The sequence below is a fragment of the Elephantulus edwardii genome, unplaced genomic scaffold (assembly GCF_000299155.1).
Source record: "Elephantulus edwardii isolate Elephantulus edwardi_28Jun2011 unplaced genomic scaffold, EleEdw1.0 scaffold00260, whole genome shotgun sequence".
In the NCBI taxonomy this organism is placed as follows: Eukaryota; Metazoa; Chordata; class Mammalia; order Macroscelidea; family Macroscelididae; genus Elephantulus; species Elephantulus edwardii.
The window spans coordinates 96489-117063 of record NW_006400010.1 but is presented as its reverse complement, the minus strand read 5'-3'; the positions used below and the strand labels follow the sequence as shown (position 1 = coordinate 117063).

The 20575-nt window shown below is 38.3% G+C and overlaps 1 protein-coding gene across 1 annotated transcript in view; it reads left to right on the top strand.

Moving 5' to 3' along the window:
• The window catches only part of LOC102849042 (structural maintenance of chromosomes protein 1B-like), a 111203-nt gene that overhangs the window by 11949 nt on the left and 78679 nt on the right, over positions 1 to 20575 (top strand). Inside the window, exons 5-10 of the mRNA XM_006899535.1 lie at positions 1888 to 2126; positions 3654 to 3912; positions 4961 to 5101; positions 14012 to 14094; positions 14998 to 15205; positions 16123 to 16308. Coding sequence (XP_006899597.1) covers positions 1888 to 2126; positions 3654 to 3912; positions 4961 to 5101; positions 14012 to 14094; positions 14998 to 15205; positions 16123 to 16308 — 1116 coding nt within the window. The remainder of the gene's footprint in view (positions 1 to 1887; positions 2127 to 3653; positions 3913 to 4960; positions 5102 to 14011; positions 14095 to 14997; positions 15206 to 16122; positions 16309 to 20575) is intronic.

Genomic DNA, 20575 nt, shown 5'->3' with positions numbered 1-20575 from the left:
TAGGAAATTTTCAAATGTTTTTATTTGAAATGAAAGCTCAACTTTTGTAAATAATAGTGTCTGTTGTTTTCCTTAAAGGAACACTCACTTTAGTTTTGAAAAAATGCTTACTAAATACAAGTCTGAATAGAACTTTTTAAAAATAGTGGTTCATTCAGCTTGTAACGATCCAGTTGCACAAGGACTTTTCATGAAGAAAACTATCACATCTAAGCCATCTGCTTAAAAGTATTTTATCCCACAATATTAAAAAGTGTGTAAAATGAGTCAGGATTTATTGCAGTTAGTTTTACTGCTTTGTCAAGTGTGTTTGCAAGTGAAAAATGACCATTTTTAGAACTACAAGTATGTGGCAGTAAAGAATACAGTGACTACCTACTACAGTGTAGTCCCTGCCTGGGTTGAGCGAAGTCTTGCCTCACCTTTGGCTTTAGTCCTCGCTGTTAGTGAAAGTGTCAGCTCACTAAAAAAGGGGTTTTGCTTTCGCCAGTTCTCTGTCTAAATCACTGTACCTGAGTTTTGTGCAACTGTATTTCAAGTATCCTTGGAGGTAGAGTAGATGAGACAGTTTACTTCTATGAAGATTTACAGCCAGGAAAACCCTGTAGAGCAGTTTTACTCTGTTCTCCATGGTTGCTGAGTCAGAATCAGTTTTGACAGCAGTGAACTTGGTTTGGTTTAGGGTTTTAAAATGCTCTCGGTCACATTTGATTAAAATTCCATTTCCTCAGGCAATATTCATCAGCCCCCAACTGAAATTAACTTCTTTGTACTACCATGTCAGCCTATTTTGTTTCCTTTTTTAGCATATTTTACTGTATAAAATTGTCTGTTACTTAAATTGCTTACTTATTTTCTGGCTGCTTCCTCCTCTTTCTACAAGGATATAAGCTTTAAAAGAATAGGGGACCCTTGAACTTTGTTACCTATTCTCAGCTCATGGAATAGGAATTGGCACAAAGTCAGAACCCAATAAGTATTCATATGAATCAAATTTACATGATCCTTACTTGTTATGTTTATCTGTAGCCTGTCAGGTTATTGACTATATGTGTACCCTTGACTCTGTCACTGGGAAGAGGTTTCAGAAGTACAAGTCAGGTTACAGTATTCTTAACATACTGAGACAGCTTATTAGAAAAGGAAAATTGCAAACCATCTAGTACAAGGGAAAGTTGAACAGTCTACCTTCATAATTAGTTTTTAGTCTTTCCACATCTGGCCACTTACTGTTAGATGGAACGTCTCAGTTGTTGATTGCCTTCGAATCGAGAATGACTCATAGCGACCCTATGAACAAAAGGCCTGAAGCCCCTCTACAACGATCGACATTTATTAAAGTTCATAGAGTTTCTGGAGGTGTGTTGTTTAGGAAGTGGATGCCACTCCTTCCATTCAGTCACTAGTAGCCCAAAGAGAAAAAAGCAGGACAATTCTTGCTTTCTCTGTATAATTTAGAACATTCAAAGTTGTATTATATGGAAAGCACAGTCTGTAGCAGGAATTTTACCTGGAATCATTGAATTGTACAATTGTTTGGGCCTTTCAAGTCAGTTAATGATCTTTTTACATGGGAAGGAACTGATACCAGAAGTGACAGTGGACTTGGCAAACTGATAGAGCAAGTAAAAAACAAGGGTGGGCCCAAAGGGAGTGGCTGTCACTTCATTCTTCTTACCACTGGACTGCCCAGTACTTGTACCCCAAATCACCAGTTTATTTTAGATCTGTATTGAGAAGCTGGCAACAACACTATTTCTTAGTAACAAAATTTATTCCGTCTAATTTGTTAATGTACCAATTATAACTATTAGTATAATAGTTGATTATGAAAGATTGCTTTTAATATTTCCCTATTAACTCCTGTTGGATTGTGCTGTTTTAAAGGCAGAACGTTACCAGAGTCTACTTGAAGAACTGAAAATAAACAGGATACAATTGCAGCTTTTCCAGTTGTATCATAATGAGAAGAAAATTCATTTTCTGAGTATTGAGTTAGAGCATGCAAATCGGGAGCTGAGTGCCACCAAGGAGTCTTTTTCTCATCAGGAAGGGGTAGTCAAAGCCAAGAAAAAGGAACATGGAGTGCTAACCAGACAAGTACAGCAAACAGAGAAAGAGTTAAAGTGAGTTTCAAAAATAGGTATTAGCAGTTGGATTTTATGTGTTTTTAAAAAAGGTTTTTCTTTTTATTTTGCCATGCTTTTAGATTTACATAAAATACATAGAGCTAGTGAAGTCAGTTCCAATACATCCCACACAATTTCCCCTACTATACCTATCACCTATTGATAGGCCATTACTTAATGAAGTCCATACTTCAGCTAAAATTTCTGGTTCTTCTTGTTAGTTGTTGAGTATGAATCATAGCAACCCTGTGAACAGTAGACCTGAACCCTGCCCTGTCTTAAGCCATCCTCATCATCTCTACACACTTGAGTTCATTGCTGCAATCACTATGTGGCTTAAATTGTACTTTATTTAGTTTTTATTATCCAGGATACCATATTGAATTTTACTGGCTTTTCTACTTTAATTCTTTGACTGTGGCAGAGATTTTCCTTGGATGACCATGACAGCTTTTAGTACTGATCAAAAATTTTGTAGATTATTCCTTAGTTGGGATCCATCAAGGATTTGTCTCATAAATAAACCAGAATTGTGGTTTTGGTAGTGTGAGAAAAGACCACCGGGTGAAGTTCCATTCTTAAAATGTTGTATCAAGGGTATCATAATTTTTATGCTGTTTGTCATCATGTTGTTTGTTGTTGTAGAGCATCGGAATCAACCCATAGCTGACCCTCTGGCGGATTATCAGAGGCAGTAATCACGTGGGAGTTTGCCCATCCTTCTCCCATAGAGCAGTTGGTGGCCCCCAACCATGTGCCTTTGAGATTGCAGCTCAGCTTCTTTGCCAGTAGGCCACCAGAGCTCCCTGTTTGTCATCATATTAATGACTTAATACTGTTAAGATTAACCTTGATGTCCTGGCTCTGGGAATATTTGTCAGGTTTCTGTACTGAAAGTTATTCTTTATACTCCGCATTCTGTCGCACTTTCTGTAGAGGGAAGTCCCTGTGCTCAGCCCACGCTTCAGGAGTGGAGAGTTCCACCTTGACTATGTACATAAATTATTTGGAATTCTGCTTTTCTCAGTTTTCCTGTTCATTCAATTACACAATGATGGACTGATGAACTTTTAAGTTCTTTAAGTTACTTTAAATTCTAATTTAATTTTACTTTAACTTGTTCATATTTTCTCAGCTTTGGCCATTGAGTTGACTCCTATGTTCCTTTGATGTGTCTGCTGACATTTGAAACCTTTTGTAGATTCTTTGCACTGAACTTTTCTGCATTAAGGTTCATTCTTTGTGCTGTAAAATTTTGTGGGTTTAGGTAAGTGCATAGTGTCATATAGCCACCATGACAGAGGTGTGTACAATAGTTGTATGCTCTAAAAAATTCCTGTGCTTTACCTCTCCAACTTTACCTCCCATGTAATGACCTTTGGCAACTGATGATACCTTTGGTGTCTCTGAAAATTTACTTACAGTCTTAGCTGTGTGATTTCATCAAAAGAACCTTTTCCCTTTGTATATTATGAATTTTATTTTTCTTTAAGGTAAAGAAAATCTTATTAAAAATTTTTTTAGATCCCTTGAAGCACTTTTAAATCAGAAGAGGCCTCAGTATATCAAAGCTAAAGAAAATACTTCTCATCACCTCAAAAAATTAGATGTGGCCAAGAAGTCAATAAAAGACAGTGAGAAGCAGTGTTCTAAACAGGAAGATGACATAAGAGCCCTTGAAGTGGAGCTGGTTGATTTAGATGCTGCGTGGCAAAGATTCGAAAAGCAGATTGAGGAAGAAATCTTACATAAAGGGAGAGACATTGAGCTGGAAACAAGCCAGGTGAAAAACTCAAGATAAAGGAAATACCTTTATTGTTGCATTTTCTCTTTTTAATTAAACAAATTTCAAAGATTACCTCGCTTTCAATGTTATAAGATTATCCTAAGAATGTTAAAGAGATTTAGACCTGCATATGGAATAAATCTTTAGACTGAGCTCTTTTTCTTCTCTATTAAATCCATTATCATTACTAGCTATAGTTTGTGACAATTTCAAGTGTCAAGGCCAACCTATTCCCTAGAGTTTTTAGTGACTAATTTTGGGAAAGTAGATATAAGTAGACTTGAATGTCTTAACCTTTCCCTTATAAGCCAACTGTAGTAAACATTTCTTGACTCAGTGATTTCTTAGAGGCAGTCATAGTGTTTATGTTTTAATTGAAGTCCTGGAAAATACGTCAGCAAGATTATATGGTGTCATTTTATGTTAAAAGATAAGGAAATTCTTCATGAAAATTTTAAGGTAATTTTTCCTCATGAATATTATAAAATCTTAAAGATCACATATATGACTTTTGTCATCACTGAGTTGATAGGGAAATTGATTATTTGAGATGGCATAAATGATAAGTTAATAGCAATTTTGGTAAGATTTAACTATAACTAATAGAGATATCCAAAAGTTTTCAAGCATTCAACTAGATTTTCGTCGTTCATCTCATTTTTTAGTCATCGTGTATCATCATCTGTATTCCAAAGAAATTATGACTACATTTAAAAAACAACATTTTCTCTGGATTCCTCTTCCTTTTTTTATGACACATTAAGGAGTTTCCATTTCTCTTTGAAAAAATTTCTGAGGGAGCTTTTGTTTTTTTACAGTTTGCTTTGAGAATCTTGCTGACCTACCCTAATGGCTTTAACTAATTTATGTTCACATTATTTTACCTGCGGAAAATGGTCAGTTGCAATCTAATCTAAGTAAAACATAGTTTTGCTAATATGAATGATCTGCTGATAATTATCTGCTGGTAAAATAGATAATACAGAAAATTCCCTTTGTGTGTCCTTAAATGATTTAACATTGTTTACCTGCTTTTTTTATACAGCTGGATCATTACAAAGAACTTAAAGAAAAAGTGAGAAAGAAAGTGGCTATAATGACCCAGCAACTGGAAAAACTGCGGTGGGAACAGAAGGCTGATGAAGAAAGGCTGGCATTTGAAAAGAGGAGGCATGGAGATGTTCGGGTACCTTGATTTATGCAGAAATGATAGAGAATTAATTTGCTGAATTGTATCCCCTTTATTATAGTATCTTTTTAATACATAAATGGATCTTCTATAAAAACTTCTAAGTTAACTGTTAGGGTGACTAGCATTATTTAGATGTTCTTCTAGGGTCCAAGATAAGACTTGACAGTGTCTTCATTTGTATTTATTCAGCACTATTTTGCTTGTACATAGTGATGGACATTGGGCAGATTGAAAGAAGAGAAATCTTACATATATTTTAGGTCAGTGGGGTTAGGAGAAAGTTCTAGAATATGAGAAAAAAGTAGTACTACAGAAGAGGTGAATGCAGAGTGTTTGGAAGCAATTAGAACATGACCAAGAGGAGCTAAATAGTTTGCAGGGGAAATGACCATCAAAACAGTTTTCATTTTTGTTAGTGTATATTTACGTTTACACACATAAACATATATATGGTCATTGATGCTCTGGCTTAGAATAAGACATACTTTTACTTCCCACCAGTCTTGCTTTCTCACATACCTGTGTAGTTACATCATTTTGTTGTGCTTTTCAGAAAATTGTAGGGATTTTTACGGATAGAAATACTGTGTCAGTCCTGCTGTTAAAGCAAATCTGTCAGCACCATTTTCCAGCAATTTGTGATCTCGTGTCTCTGTTGCACATTTTGGCCATTTTTACACTATTTTGAACTTTTCATAAAACTATTGCACACTCAGTAGTCTACAGTATAGTGTGTCAGCATAGCTTTTATGTGCACTCAAAACTCAACTCTGCCATCAAGTTGGAAGCAAATCCTAGCTGACCCTGTGGTGAGTTTTCAGAGGCAGTGAATCTCAAGAGAGGAGATTGCTCATCTTTTTCCTGTAGAAAAACTGGTCGATTTGACCCACCTGCCCTGGTTGGCACTGCAGGTCTTTACCCACTGCGCGGGGTGGGGGGATATCCTGTGACTTTATTGTGATATCCACTTCATTGTCGTGGTCTAGAGCCAAACTGGCAGTGTCTCCTAAGTGTGCCTGTGACTAAATAATTTAGCTCCTCTGGCTTTTTTTTTTGTGCATCAAGTATAAAATACAAGCCTTTAATCACATAGATCAGCTTTTTAGCTTTTGTAAATTTAAAAACAAAACAAAAGGATAAATAAGGCACTTTACTTTTAAAAACTAAAACTGCTTGGTTCCAAGTTTAAAACCCAAGGAACAACCAGAAGATAATCTATAACTTCCCTTGCTCAGCCTCAGAGAAAGACGGAGCAAGTTCCCTTCTCTGTGGGAGGCGTGTTTCCTGACACCTCAAGTGGTGGTGTTCTCCATCAGCTGCAGATCTGAAAGGCTTGGTAAGCTTATACAAGCAGGTTTAGTTAATGCAAAAGAAAAGGTAACTTCTGCGGAGCAGTTGGACTCTTGGCTGCTGCCCTTCACGTCACTTTGTGTCCAGCCGTCTCCGCTTGCTATGGGAAGGGTCCAGCTTTGCCTCCAGCTTTCGCTTTCTCTGGGCAGCATTGTTTTCTGGGCTTTTCATCAGGGGTCTGGCCTGAGTCTTTCCACTGCTCTGCTTCCTGTTCCTGTATTTTGGAGGCTTTGAAGGGGGCTCACCAACTCCTTTATGCTTTACAGGTCCTCTGGCTTTTGATTTCTTCACTTGTGCAGTATACCATTGCTAGACAGATAATGCGTACTCGAATGTGATAACCAAACAAGCATCTAGTCTTTTCCTTTCTGTCTCAGGCATGTTCAGTATTACGTATAGTTTATGCTGTATTATGAAGTTAAGTAGGCTTCTATGGGCCATCCTAAAAATGTGACCACCATTCCTAATAAAGGCAGTAATGGGAAAATGATCTGAATTATACTTCTACTCTTGTGCCTCCTGAGGTAAATCCCAGCATGGCAGCTGTGTGACATTTTTAAAGTCAGATCATGGAGCTTCCTGAAATCTTCCAGTGGTTCTCTCCTCAGAAATTGAAGTCTAAGAACCTGTTGAGAACTCTGTGTGTGTCTGTGCGCTCCTCTAACTTTACTTGGACATCTTTTTCCTTTTCTGGTTTTCTCTAACCTGATTAGCACTTTTTGGAACATAACAAATCTGTTTTGTAGGTTTTCTAGTGTTGCCTCCCCGAATTCATGTCCAGTCAGGATTGACCTTATTTTGAAATAGCCTTTTTACAGATTTGAGTAGATAAGGATCTTAACATGAAATCATTGTGGATTTAGTGTAGCCCCTTCATCAGTGACTAGTGTTCTTCTAAAAAGAGGATAGGACACAGAGATGAGATGATTTAAAGGATGAGATTAAAGTGATGTATATCTACAAGACAAGGAACACCAGGATTGCTACCAACCACCAGAAGTTGGAAAAGAGGCATGGAACAGCCTCCAGAAGGACCTAACACAACACCTTGATTTCAGACTTCTGACCACCTTATCTCTGTAAGAATCAGTTCTTACCATTTCAGGCAATTAAGTGTGTGATGTTGGGGAGCTCTGGTGGCCTAGTGGTAAGGACCTGCAACTACAATCCCAGAGGTGCACGGTTCGAATCCACCAGATGCTCTGCCGGGGAAGGAGGGACAATCTCCTCCTCTACCAGTCAGATCTGATTTGACGGTACTCACACAAAAAAATAATAAAATTTTTAAAAAGTGTGTGATGCTGTGTTATGGGAGCTCTAGGGAGAGAAGTCAGGATATCTCCATAGTTTTTATTATTCTCCCAAAAACATGCTTTGGATTAGTACTGCTCCCCATAAACTGTGCCATCTGAGCTCCCTCATGCAGAGTAGATAGTCAATTCAGTGAATGAATGGATATATTTTCCAGATGAGAGAATCATGATAAAAGATAGTTAACCTCTCCAGAGTGCTGAAGGGCAAGGATGGCAGTCTAGAGACTATGGTGCGCCTGATCCAGATCATAGTCTTTGCAGTTACTTGCTATACATCAGAGAGCTGGAAAATGACCAAGGATGACAGAAGAATTGCTGCCTTTGAGTTGCAGTACTAAAAAAGATTATTGAACGTACTCTTCAATATGGACTGTCAAGAAAATGAACATGTCTGTCCTGGAGAGGGTGAAACTAAGCTGCTCCTTGGAGGTAAGGATTTTGAGAATGCAACTCACATATTTTGGGCATGGAGCCAGGAGGGACCAGTCTTTGGAAAAGGACATCATGCTTAGAATGGTGGAGGGGGCAGCACAGGACCGGAAGACCCCAAATTAGATGTATTGACATAGTAGCTGGCGTAATCGGTGTAGATGTGTCAGAGACAGTGAGATTGGCTCAGGATAGTCACTATGAGTCATTGAATTGATGGTGCATAACAACATGACTAAGGGCATACAGCTCATATTTGGAAAGAGATTTTATTTCATCTCTTGGTAAACAGATACGAAGTCATGTTCATCATACATACCTTACTCCTCATGTTTTGGCATCTTTGTGATTTGGCAGATCAAAATAGAAACAAACAAGGAAGGTGTAGTATAGTAATCATCTGAGTAGATAGGATATTTTTGTGCAAGGAGAAAAAGGTTTTAACATTACAGAAATTAATATTAAAACATATGTTAAATTTGTATCACAAATTGATTGATACTTACAAAAACACTTGGCACATATTTTCTTTTGTGTTTACTGAATTCAGATTTATTTTTGAAAGAACATGCTGTGTCCACATTACCCACACCCCTAGGCCTTCCCTGACCCTCATTCCATCTTCCCTCCCCCATTATTAATACTTTAATGAAGGTTTACAGAAACCTTGGATTTCCATTCATTCATTGTTGCACATTTTCCTCCCCACCCCACTCCCAGTTCACTTTTCTCTTTAAAGATTCTTAATCCCCTGCAAAAAAAAAAGATTCTTTCACTAATACACAATTTCTTCCCTTCCCCTGGCCCCCAGTCCAATAATACCTAATCATATATTCCTTTTAAAAGTTCTTTTCCCTACTTCCAAATAAGAGCTCATCTGCCTTGGAATAACCAACCATATGAGTTATAAAAAGCAGCATTTGCCCAAAGATAAAGTCCTGAATGTTGCAGATTGAGGGTAAAGTATTTTTATAAGTATTAATAATGAGCCAGAACATCAAGAATGTAGGAGAAGAACAGAGGTAAAGCAGGAGGCGAACTCACTTGAACAACTGAAGCGAACTGAAGCATGGATTCCAGCTTCCCTGTCTTTATTGAAAATTGCCAGGGAGTAAATCACAAAAAGGATTCAATACAGATGAAGCTAAGTATTTTCTGTTGAAAACCTGCTTGGCTGAGGAGGGAGGGGTTAGCAAATACAATGCAAGAATCCTGTAAACGCTGAAGGATTACCTTAGTGTCTACCCTTGTAAACATTTAAGGATTGCCTTGGTGCTTCAGGAATAATTCCAGCTGTTACCAGCCTCCTTCATAACCTGAAGTGGTATTGTGTTTATCACAGATATTTAGTATGAAATTTGACTTCCCCATATTTCTCCCCTTTAATTATGTAGTCATCTAGACAAGCATGGCTTCTCTTCTTTGAGTCATTCTTGTTTGTTTTTGTTCTTTCCATCCTTTATACACAAATAAATAAAACAAATTAAGCATAATAAGCTAAAAAAACCCCCAACTTCCAAAAATCTCCATATGATTAGGATTCAGGTTGGATATTCCTTGAGGGTTGGTCTCTATTGTTATATTGCCATAGTCCTTGTCAAAACCAGATCTGATTGATCTCCTTTATCAGGTGTTCTTTGCCGTTCCCCTGTCACCTGGAGGCAGGAAGGGGCAGGTAAAAAGGTTAATTGAAATCAGAATTGTAAGGAGGAAGAGGGGAAAAATGCAACTAATTATCATGATTATGGTAATCTTATAAAAATAAATGAAAACCCAATATGCTTTGTAACTTTTCATTCAAATTACAGTAAAACAAATTTCAGAAGGCTCATTTGGTCACTTTTCTTTCTCTAAATGTCTAAGGACTTATATCAATTTACATAAAAATTGCTGCTAGTTACAGCTTTACTGGACTAAAAGCTGCTTTGAGCAGAACTTAGTAGTATGCACAGTAGAACCTTATACTTAGTAGGCATTGTAAGTTTTGATTTAATTGCTATTGTTTTTTGAATAAAAGAAGAATTTAAATGCTGAAGTGGAAAAAAACCTGTACCCAAACTCAAAATGTCCTGCAGTACTGCTGGCTTCTTAGACACGGATGGCCATTTCAAACAGGAAGGACTTCTGCCTTTTCAGAAGCCAAATAGCTTTGGTGTGGAATAGTCCTTGACTTTCTTAGACTATTCGTTGGTCTGCAGGCATGCCAAATCCTGAAATCAAAGTGGTCTGATAATCCCCCATTGTGTGCCTGACAGAATTTCCAGACACTGCAGATGCTGAGAAGATAGGGACACCAGTTCATTCTCTTATTGGTTCAGGTTTTTTACATTTTCTCCAATAAAGCATATCTTCTGCCTACCAGGTGGTGTCTAGAAGACCTAATTGGTCTTCTAGAAAGTGATGACCGCAAGCCGTCGGATACACTTAAATTCAAGTACAGAGGCTTACGTTTTCAGTTGACTGACCTTGTTTTTTCCTGAGTAAAATTCCTACTATAGATCACTATGGGGACTCTGATTTCAAAATTTTTTAGTTCTTTGAGAATAGGAGCCATGTTTTCCTTGTTTTGGTAATTGACACCTAGCAGGGTAGATGTGTGTGTTAATGGGATGCTTGGGATCATTATCTTCCTAAGATATGTTAGGATAAGTTAAAGCCAGAGTTTCTTCTTTTTCCTAATGTTGTATAGTGAGGGCAAATTATGTTTCTTTCATGGGTGCCCTCCTCAATTTAGATGACTAATGGTGCAAGTTCAAATTGAAGCTGAAGAAAATTAAAACAAGTTCATAAGAATCAAAATACAATCTTGAGTGTATACTAAATGATTTTAAAAGTCATCTCCAGAATAGGTTTGAGGCATCAACACTAATGATCAAGATTAAATGAGGGTGTAGGAAATAGGAAGCATCTTTTGTGAAAAACAATGTATTCAAACTTTGTAAATAAATCAAAGTAATATAAAAAAAAGATTAAATGAGACATGGGATGATATAAAAGATACCGTCCATGAAGAGAGCAAAAGGTCTTTACAAAGACAGAGGAGAAAAAGACCAAAATGACATGAAGAGACTCTGAAAATTGTTATAGAGTGTACAGAAACCAAAACAAGGGAGAAACACAGAAGAGATGAGTGGAAAGTTTAAAAAGTCAACTTGAGAAAACAGAGCAAATTATTATAATGGAAAGTGCAAAGAACTGGAGTTGAAAAATAAAAAGAGAAGAACTTGCTCAGAATTTTTCAAGTTGCAAGAACTGAAAAATTTAAACCTCAAGTTGCAATACTGAGAGATGTTATGGGCAAAATCTTGAATGATCCAGGAAGTATGAAAAGAAGATGGCAGGAATACACAGAGTCACTGTATACAAAATAATTGGTTGATAATGAAAAATTTCAGGAAGTACTATCTGAACAAGAGCCAGTGACAGTGAAGGAAGAAGTTCAAGCACTGAAGGTGTTGGCAAAATAATAAGGTCCCTGCATGAGTCCAGAACAAAGGCTACATGGTGGAGTGGACTTGGGAGGGATTGTATAACAATGAAAGAATTTTTCTTTTACTTTTCAAAGAGAAGAACGAACTGGAGGGGAGGGGTGGGCATGGGGAAAAGTGCTACAATGAATGAGTGGAAATCTAAAATCTCTGTAAATTTTTATTAAAATTAATAATAATAATACAACTTATTAAAAAAATAACGTCTCAGGAATTGGTGGGCTTCCAATTGACATGTTTTAGCTGACTCATGCAGCCCTGGACATGCTCACCAGTTTATACCAGGAAGTTTGGAGAACATCTACTTGACTGGCTGACTGAAAGGGACCCATATTTGTTCCCAAGAAAGGTGATCCAACAGAATGTAGAGGTTACTGAACAATAGCATTAATACTATGTGCAAGCAAAATATTGCTGAAGTTTATAAAAAAATGGCTAGAACAGTTCATTGACAGAGAACTTAACAGAAGTGGAGCCTGGGTATAGAAGAGGCTGTGATACCAGAGATAGCATTGCTGATACCAAGTGGATCCTGGCTGGAAGAGAATACCAGAAGAATGCCTATTTGCATTTTATTGACTATGCAAAGGCATTTGCTTGTATTGATCATAACAAACTATAGCTAACATTGAGAAGAATGTGAATCTCAGAACACTTAATTATGCTCATATGAAACCTTTAACTAGACCAAGAAGCTATTCAGGCAGATTAAGGGAACACTGCATGGTTTAAAATTATAAAAGGTGTGCATCAGGATTGTATTCTTTTTCTGTATCTTTTGAATTTGTTTGCTGAGCAAATTATTTGAGAACATAGACCCTTTGAAGAAGAATGTGATATCAGGATTAGAGAAGCTTCATCAACAACTTGCATTTATGCATATGACAGTCTTGCTTGCTGAAAAGTGAGGACTTAAAACGCTTGGAGAAGATCAAAGACTATACCTTTCAATATTAATTGCATCTCAGCATCAAGAAGACTAAAATCCTCACTGTTGGATCTATAAACAACATATGATAGATGGGGAAAAGATTGAAATTGTCAGTGATTTCATCTTACTTGGATTTGCATTCAGTACCGTTGGTACTAGCAGTCAGGAGATCAGTTGACATGTTGCACTGGGCAATTCTACTATTAGATCACTCTTCAGATTACTGAGGAGTCATGATAACAGTTTGAAGCTGAAGGTGCACCTGATGCAGGCCATGGTCTTTTCAGTCACTTGTTATGTATACATGTGAGAGTTGGACAGTGAATAAGGATGACAGAAGAAGAATTGATGCCTTTGAGCTGTGGTGTTGGAGAAGAATACAGAATATTCATGGACTGCCAAAAGAATAAACAGATTTGGTCGCTAATGGTAAGAAGCTGTACTGCATTCTGCCTGCTTCATAGGAGGATAGACAGTCTCTTTCCCCCAATATACTATGTCTGAAAACCCACTGGAGGGTCAGCTGTGAGTCTGTTCCAACTCTATGGCACATAACAACTTGGAGAAAGTGCAGCCAGAATGCTCTTTGAAGGCAAAGATGATTAAGCTTCATTTTGCATACTTGAGATGCATGTTACTAGAGAGGCTATTCCTTAGAGAGGGACATCATGCTTGGAAAGATGGAGGGTTATCAAAAGAGAGGAAGACCCTCAAAGAGATGGATTGATACAGTGACTGCAGCATTGAACTCAAGTGTGTCAAATGATAAGGATGATAGTGGATAGGACCAGGTTCAGATCTGTGGTTCTTTGGGTCGCTACAAATGGTTCTTGACAGCATCTAACAACTCCAAAGGCTCAGTTTCTGTCTTCATTGGACTGTAGTATTCGTTGAGGTCAGTAACTATCCTATTCATTATTATTATACCTCTAGTTCTTAGCACAAGTTAGCCAGTGAGTAAATAATTTCTTGAATAAATTAGTTTGTTGTTGAGTCAATTACCACTCAAAGGAGCCCCTTTGTACAGCAGAATAAAACACTGCCTAGTCCTTGACCATGCTCATACTTGTTGCAAGAACCCATTTTGTTGAGGGCTTAACTCATTTTCACTAACTTACTGCATGTGAAGTACAGATAAAACCTGTGTATGAGTATTTGGAAATAATCCTCTTAAAGTCATCAGAGTGAATTTGCCAAAGTTTGAAGCCAGGTTTTGAACACTGGTCTGTATAATTTCAAAATTGCCACTGCCTTTTCAAAATAAAAATTTATTCTTAAAAGTATTTATGTATAGTGATATCAGATAACATTTTCATTTACAACAGTGTATTAATAGCAATTTCTAGGTGTACAGTGAAAAAATTTATGATTGATTTCAAGTTTTCTATTTTAGGGGAATATAAAACAAACAACAGAACAAATAGACGATAATAAAAAGAGAATAGAAAAGTTGGAGGAATACACAAAGACATGCATGTAGGTATAATACAAAAAAGAAAGAAAAAGCCTTATACTTCATCTTGGGTCTGTTTTGTCTGTACATCAGATGAATGTGCCTCCTCTGTTATAATGTGCTCCTATTTTTTTTTTTTTTTCATTTCTTGGTATCTACTAAAAAAATTTTACAATTAACCACTTAAGAAATGGAATATTTAAATCTGGAAAATAAAAATATTTCCCCTGATAAAACTTAAAGGTCCCTTTTTTTATAATTTTATACTGATTTATTTACAAAGTTTGAATATATTTGTTTTTCATAAAAGATTCTTACCATTTCCATCACCCCTCTACCCATCTAATTATGCAACCCTATGATTAACACCCTACCCTCATCTTTGATTTTGATATTTTGTAATAAAAATACTGTGTTACATCATGAAAAATGGTGTGACTTAATCTACCATTAAGAGGTGTTTTGTTTTTCTTTCTCTTGTTGCATACCATCCAATGGGATCCAGCTGGCACAGAAGGAGATTGCCCCTCCTTTTCCAGTGGAGCATCTAATGGATTCAGATGCCTTTGGGATTGCAGCTTAACTTCTTGGCACTAGGCTATCAGAGCTCCCTCCATGAAGAGATTTTTAAATCACTGTTTTCTTGTTAATTAAGTTGATGATTCTATTACATTTATTATAACAATGATCTTTAACTTGTTCAGTACCCAGAAAGATTTATCTTTTGAACCAACAAAAAACAGTCAAAATCTCCTTTGTCCATTTTTGTTGTTAGGTTTGTTTTATATTTTTTTTCTCCTTTGTAAATTGAGAAGAGCCCTACTTCTTTCTTCTACAGTGTTAAACTTGAATTTTATTTTACCTTGTAATTCTCAAATCTTGGTTTTCCTTTTTACTTTGATATTTTTCTTGTTGCTATTATGTAGTGATTGCCTGAATGAGAAAAAACAGCAAGAAGAAATCCTTCAAAATGAAATTGAAAAAGCAAAAGCAAGAATGTCTGAAATTAATGAAGAATTGAATCTTATTAGAAGTGACTTGGAGAACGCTGGAATTGATACTCATGAGGGGAAACGGCAGCAAAAGAGAGCAGAGGTTCTGGAAAACCTCAGAAAACTCCACCCAGAGTCTGTGGTAATGAAAAACAAATAGTTCAGCAAAACAAACGAAAAAGAGGATAAACTTTACTAATTGGTGAAAACATTTGTCTTATTTGAGGCTAAAATATAACAGCGGTATTTAGGGTAAAAGTATCTACAGATAAGAGTTGTCAGGGAGAAGCAGTGACCTGAACTCTACCCAGAAAGTCCCAGACGACCAGTAATTCCAAAAGACTGGACACTATAAAGTAGCCTGGTCCCCCTCACCCTGTAGTCTCAAACCACATGCTCCTCATAGTTTCAGAGTATTTGGGGGTTCTTTTTTACAGCAGATGTATGGGCATATTGTTAGGTGCCATCAAGTGTCATGAAACTCATGATGACCCTAGGTACAATAGCCCTGATACCCACCCCCTCCTGAACCAATCTCACTCACTGACACATCTACCCTCATTACCCCAGTTACTGTATCAACCTGTCATCTGGGGTCATCTTCTGCACTGTCCGTACACTCTTCCAAGCATGACGTACTCCAAGGACTGGTCTCTCTCCTGGCCATGTGCTCAAAGTTTATGAGACAGAGCTACAACATTCTTCTCTCTGAGGACCAGCTTGATTTCACCCTCTAGTGTTTGAGCATCACAGAATTTCTTCCTTTGCTATGAGGACAGGCATCTTCCAGTCTTGTGACTAGCACAAGTGGACACTGCACAGCCCTCAGCTTACAGTGAGTGACTCTGTACTCACCTGCTTTGTCACAACGCACTTGGCTGTAGGTTTCCAGGGTGCTGCCTTTCTTGGCATTCCTCTTGCTTCACTAGCCACTTAATTTCCATTCCCTTTATGCTCAAAAGTTAGAATCTTTGCTGCATTATCACACTAGCAGACAGTGCTGTATAATGCTCTTCACTAAATGCATTTGCTTTTCTCTTTTGTTTGAAACCTGCACAGTTTGGAAGACTGCTGGACCTGTGTCATCCTATTCATAAGAAATACCAACTGGCAGTTACAAAGCTTTTTGGTCGGTACATCTTTGCTATTGTTGTGACCACTGACAAAGTGGCAAGAGAGTGTATCCAGTATCTGAAGGAAGAAAGAGCTGAGCCAGAGACATTCCTTGCTTTAGACTACCTTGATGTAAGAAACTCTAATGTTCAGAACTTAGAAATATACTCTTATCTGTTAAAGAATTTCTTCATTGCCTTAAACTGGGGTAACCCAAACCACACAAAAACATGGTGTCAGTTGTAACTCACGGTCATCCCAAAGGATGGAGTAGAACTGTAACCAAAGGGTTTCCTTTTTACAGAAAGGTGCGGTTTTTATAAGCAGCTTACTCTGTTTTTATCCTCTGATACTGTGGCTACTCATTGCTTCGAAGTTGAAACTCAGCCTCCAGCAAGTTCTCATAGGCTATAAGTCTTACAGGAGGAATTTGCCTGTATTTTTTCCACAGAGCAGCTAGTAGATTTAAACCACTTGCCTTTGGTCTGGCAGCACAACTCCTTATCCACTGAATGCTATTGTTGTAGACCATCGAGTCAGAACCAACCTATAGCTGACTTTCCAGGGGTTTTTCAGAGGCTGTAAATCACCCAGAGGAGGTTGCCCATCTTTTCCTCACAGAGCAGCTAGTAGATTCAACCATAGCAAATAATGAGTTCCAACCTTATCTCTTTGAGATTACAGTGCAGTTTCCTACCCCTAGGCCACAGGGCTCCCAATTACAATAGTAGTAGTTGTTCTTGTTAAGTGCCGTTGAGTCGTAGGCGACTCATACTGACCCTGTGAACGAAAGTCCTCGACTTTTTCGTGACTTTCATCCTTTCTCCAAGTTCATAGGGTTTCCAGAAGCAAGCTATTTATGGAAGTGGATGCCACTCCTGCTTCCAAGCTTGTTCTAATGGAGGAGCTCCACCAAACACTGTCCACAATGGGTAACCATTATCACATTTGGCACATCAGTGTCACTGTAGTAGTGACAGGAAAAAAAATGACGTTTGGATGACGTTAATGTATTAGCAGGCAAAGGATAATAGTTGTGAGAGGGTGCCATGTATTTCTTAGTGGCCTTGATACAATGACTCTAGAAGTGTACCGCTTTACCTACCACTCACTCGTCAGTTTCTTTCCTTCAGTAGCAAATTCTACAAGGGTGGGATGCATGTTCTGTCAGTGAAAGGCCAGCCCAGACTCCTGGTTGTAATATGTGGTCCAGTGTGTCAGCTTTTGGCAAAACGAGCTACATTTTGAGCCTTGAAGTATGTGTTGAGAAACCTTAGAGTATCCAGAGTCTAAATCACTCAGGCAAAAACTATTTTAATGATTATTTTATTTTGTGATTATGTGTTTGGTCTAACAGTAAAGAGCTAGGATTGCAGGTAGTGTGATTAATGACCAAGAGCCCTACCCTTGAGCTGGACTCTCCTGAGTGTGAATCTCAGCACTACTGATGGATCAGCTCTCACTATTCATCCTTGTGTTTCATGAGCTTCAGTTTCTTTGGAAAGGAGTGCCTACCTAACTGCAGGATGTGTTAGCACCCAGCACTGCCTAGAATATAGAAAGTGACAGGGAAATGCCAGTCTTGGACTTACAGTCCCACAACTAGACAGACCTGCCTTTTGTACTTCCATGATTTTTATACTTTCTCCCCACTAAAACTTGTCACATTAATTCACCTGACAATTACAATATTATTTAGCTTTTTCATCACTTGAGATTTTTAAAGATACACTCATTTTCCTCTAAAGATATAGCTCAGCTATAAAGGGACTATTCCTATTTCTTTCAATGCCCAGCTACTGTATTTTATTAGTAACTACTTAAATGATCTATGCAGCTGTACACCCACATAACTTCATGGGAGAAAAACATGGTAATCTGCTCTTGTGAATAGTGTAGCCTAGAAAACTCTTATGGAATGGTTCTAGTCTGTGACAGGGAATCACTGTAAATTAGAGTAGACCTGATGGCACCCAGTAACAACTACTCTCAAGTACTGTGGTTTGTATAAGTATGTTTATTGTTGTTGTTGTTGTTAGGTGCGATCAAGTCAAGTACGACTCATAGCAACCCTGTGAACAAAAGATTCGAACCCTGGCCTGTCCTGCACCATCTTCACACTTCCTGACACACAAGAGCCCATTGTAGCAGTTACCTTGTCAATCCACCTGGCTGAGGGCCTTTCTCTCCTTCACTAACCCTCCACCCTTTCCCACATCATGTCCCTCTCCAAAGTTGTTGTTGTTGCTGTTATGTGCCGTTGAGTCACTTGCAACTCATAGCGACCCTATGTACAACAGCCCTAAACTCCGCTCTGTCCTGTGCCAATCACACTGTCTCTGACTCTCCCATCCCCATTATCCCAGTCACTGAATCAATCCACCACATAGAGGGCCTTCCTCTCCTGTGCCGTCCCTCCACCCTCCCAAGCATGATGTCCCTCTCCAAGGACCAGTTTCTCCTCACAACATGTCCAAAGTATGTTAGACGGAGCCTCAGAATCCTTGCCTCCAAGGAGCCACCCGGTTTAACCCTTTCCAGGACAAATCTGTTTGTTTTCCTAGCAGTCCATGGTATTCTCAATACTCTTCTCCAGCAACACAGCTCAAAGGCCTCAATTCTTCTATCCTACTTTGTCATTGTCCAACTCTCTGATGCATAACAGGTGATTGCAAAGACCATTGCCTGTATCAGACGCACCTTAGTCTCCAGAGAGACACCATTGCTCTTCATTACTTTGGAGAGGTCCCTAACAGCAGACTTTCCCATGGCAATGCGCCTTTTGATTTCCTGGCTACTGGTGCCAAGACTGTTGACTATGGAGCCAAGCAAACTAAAGCTGTGTACAATCTCAATCTCTTCACCATCCATCCTAATGCTGCCAATTGGTCCAGTGGTGAGAATCTTTGTCTTCTTGACATTGAGCCTCAATCCATATTGTAGGCTGCAGTCCTTGACCCTCTGCAGCAGGCGCTTCAGGTCCTCTTCAGTTTCAGCAAGCAAGGTGTCATCCACATAACGCAGATTGTTGATAAATCGTCCACCAATCTTGACCCCACGTTTCACCTCATAGAGCCCAGCCTCCCGGATAATTTGTTCTGCATATAGGTTGAAAAGGTATGGAGATAGGATGCATCCCTGGCATACGCCCTTCCCAATTTTGAACCATGCAGTGTTCCCTTGCTCTGTTCTGATGACTGCCTCCTGGTCCAAGTATAAGTTTCGCATTAGAAGGAACTCTCCAAAGTATGTGAGGTAAAACCTCATCATTCTTGCCTAGTATATTGTGTAAGTATGTTTTATGTTTATAGAGTTCTAGGCTTCTCTTTGTTTTAGCTGTAAGAGTAAACTTTCTGTGTCTTTGGGTTTTTGTGGGGTTTTTTTTTGTGTTTTTTTTTTACTGAAGGAAAACTTACTTGTTGTTGGTATCTTTTTTAAATACTGATTTATTTACAAAGTTCAGATACATTGTTTTTCACACAAGATCCTTCCCATTTCCTTCACCCCACCCACCCTTCAAATTGTGAGACCCTATGATTAACAGCACACGCCTCTTGCCCATCCTCATCCCTGTGCTTCCACCTCCTCACACCTTGGATCCTCATGCTCATTCTACATGGTTTTATACAGTATTTGTCCTTCTGTGACTCATTTCACTCAGCATAATGCTCTCTAGTCCCTCCCAAGTTAGGTAATAATTTACAAAATCATTGCTCCTGCGTGCTGTGTAGTATTCCATTGTGTGAATGTACAACAACTTTTCAATCCATTCATTTGTGGTTGGACATGGGCTGTTTCCATGTTCTTACGATGGTGAATAACGCTGCTATGTACTTGCTGCTTCTTAAAAATTAATGTAGATACTTTTCTATATAGAGAGTCCACTTAAAATTCATGTCCAAGAAAGTCTGAAGACATCATGATTACTTAAACATACATGTTTTCAGTGTGAAGTAATTCTTAAGACATGATAATCTCAGTGAGATTTTAACAGTTTTGAGAACATGAAGTTCCTCTCCCATTAGTATCAACTAGTTGTTGTTAGGTACCATCGAGTAAGGACTCACCCATAACTGATCCTCCAGTGGGTTTTCAGGGGCAATTAATAGAAAGGGAGGAGATTGCCCATCTTTCTCCCGCAGAGCAGCTGGTGGATTCAGACCAGTTACTTTTGGGATTGCAGCATAGTTTCTTAACACTAGGGCAGTAGAGCTGAATTTGGAAATCACATCTTGCTCTGAAACTATTTTGTTTGTTTAGTAAACAGTGATGAATTGTAGTCCTTTGGAGTCCTACCAGGCTGAACTATAAGAATATAATCCTTTGCTTTCAGACTTAGTATAATGGGAAAGAATATAATGAGCATTTGGAGTTTTAAAAAGATATCTGCTGTGTCAAG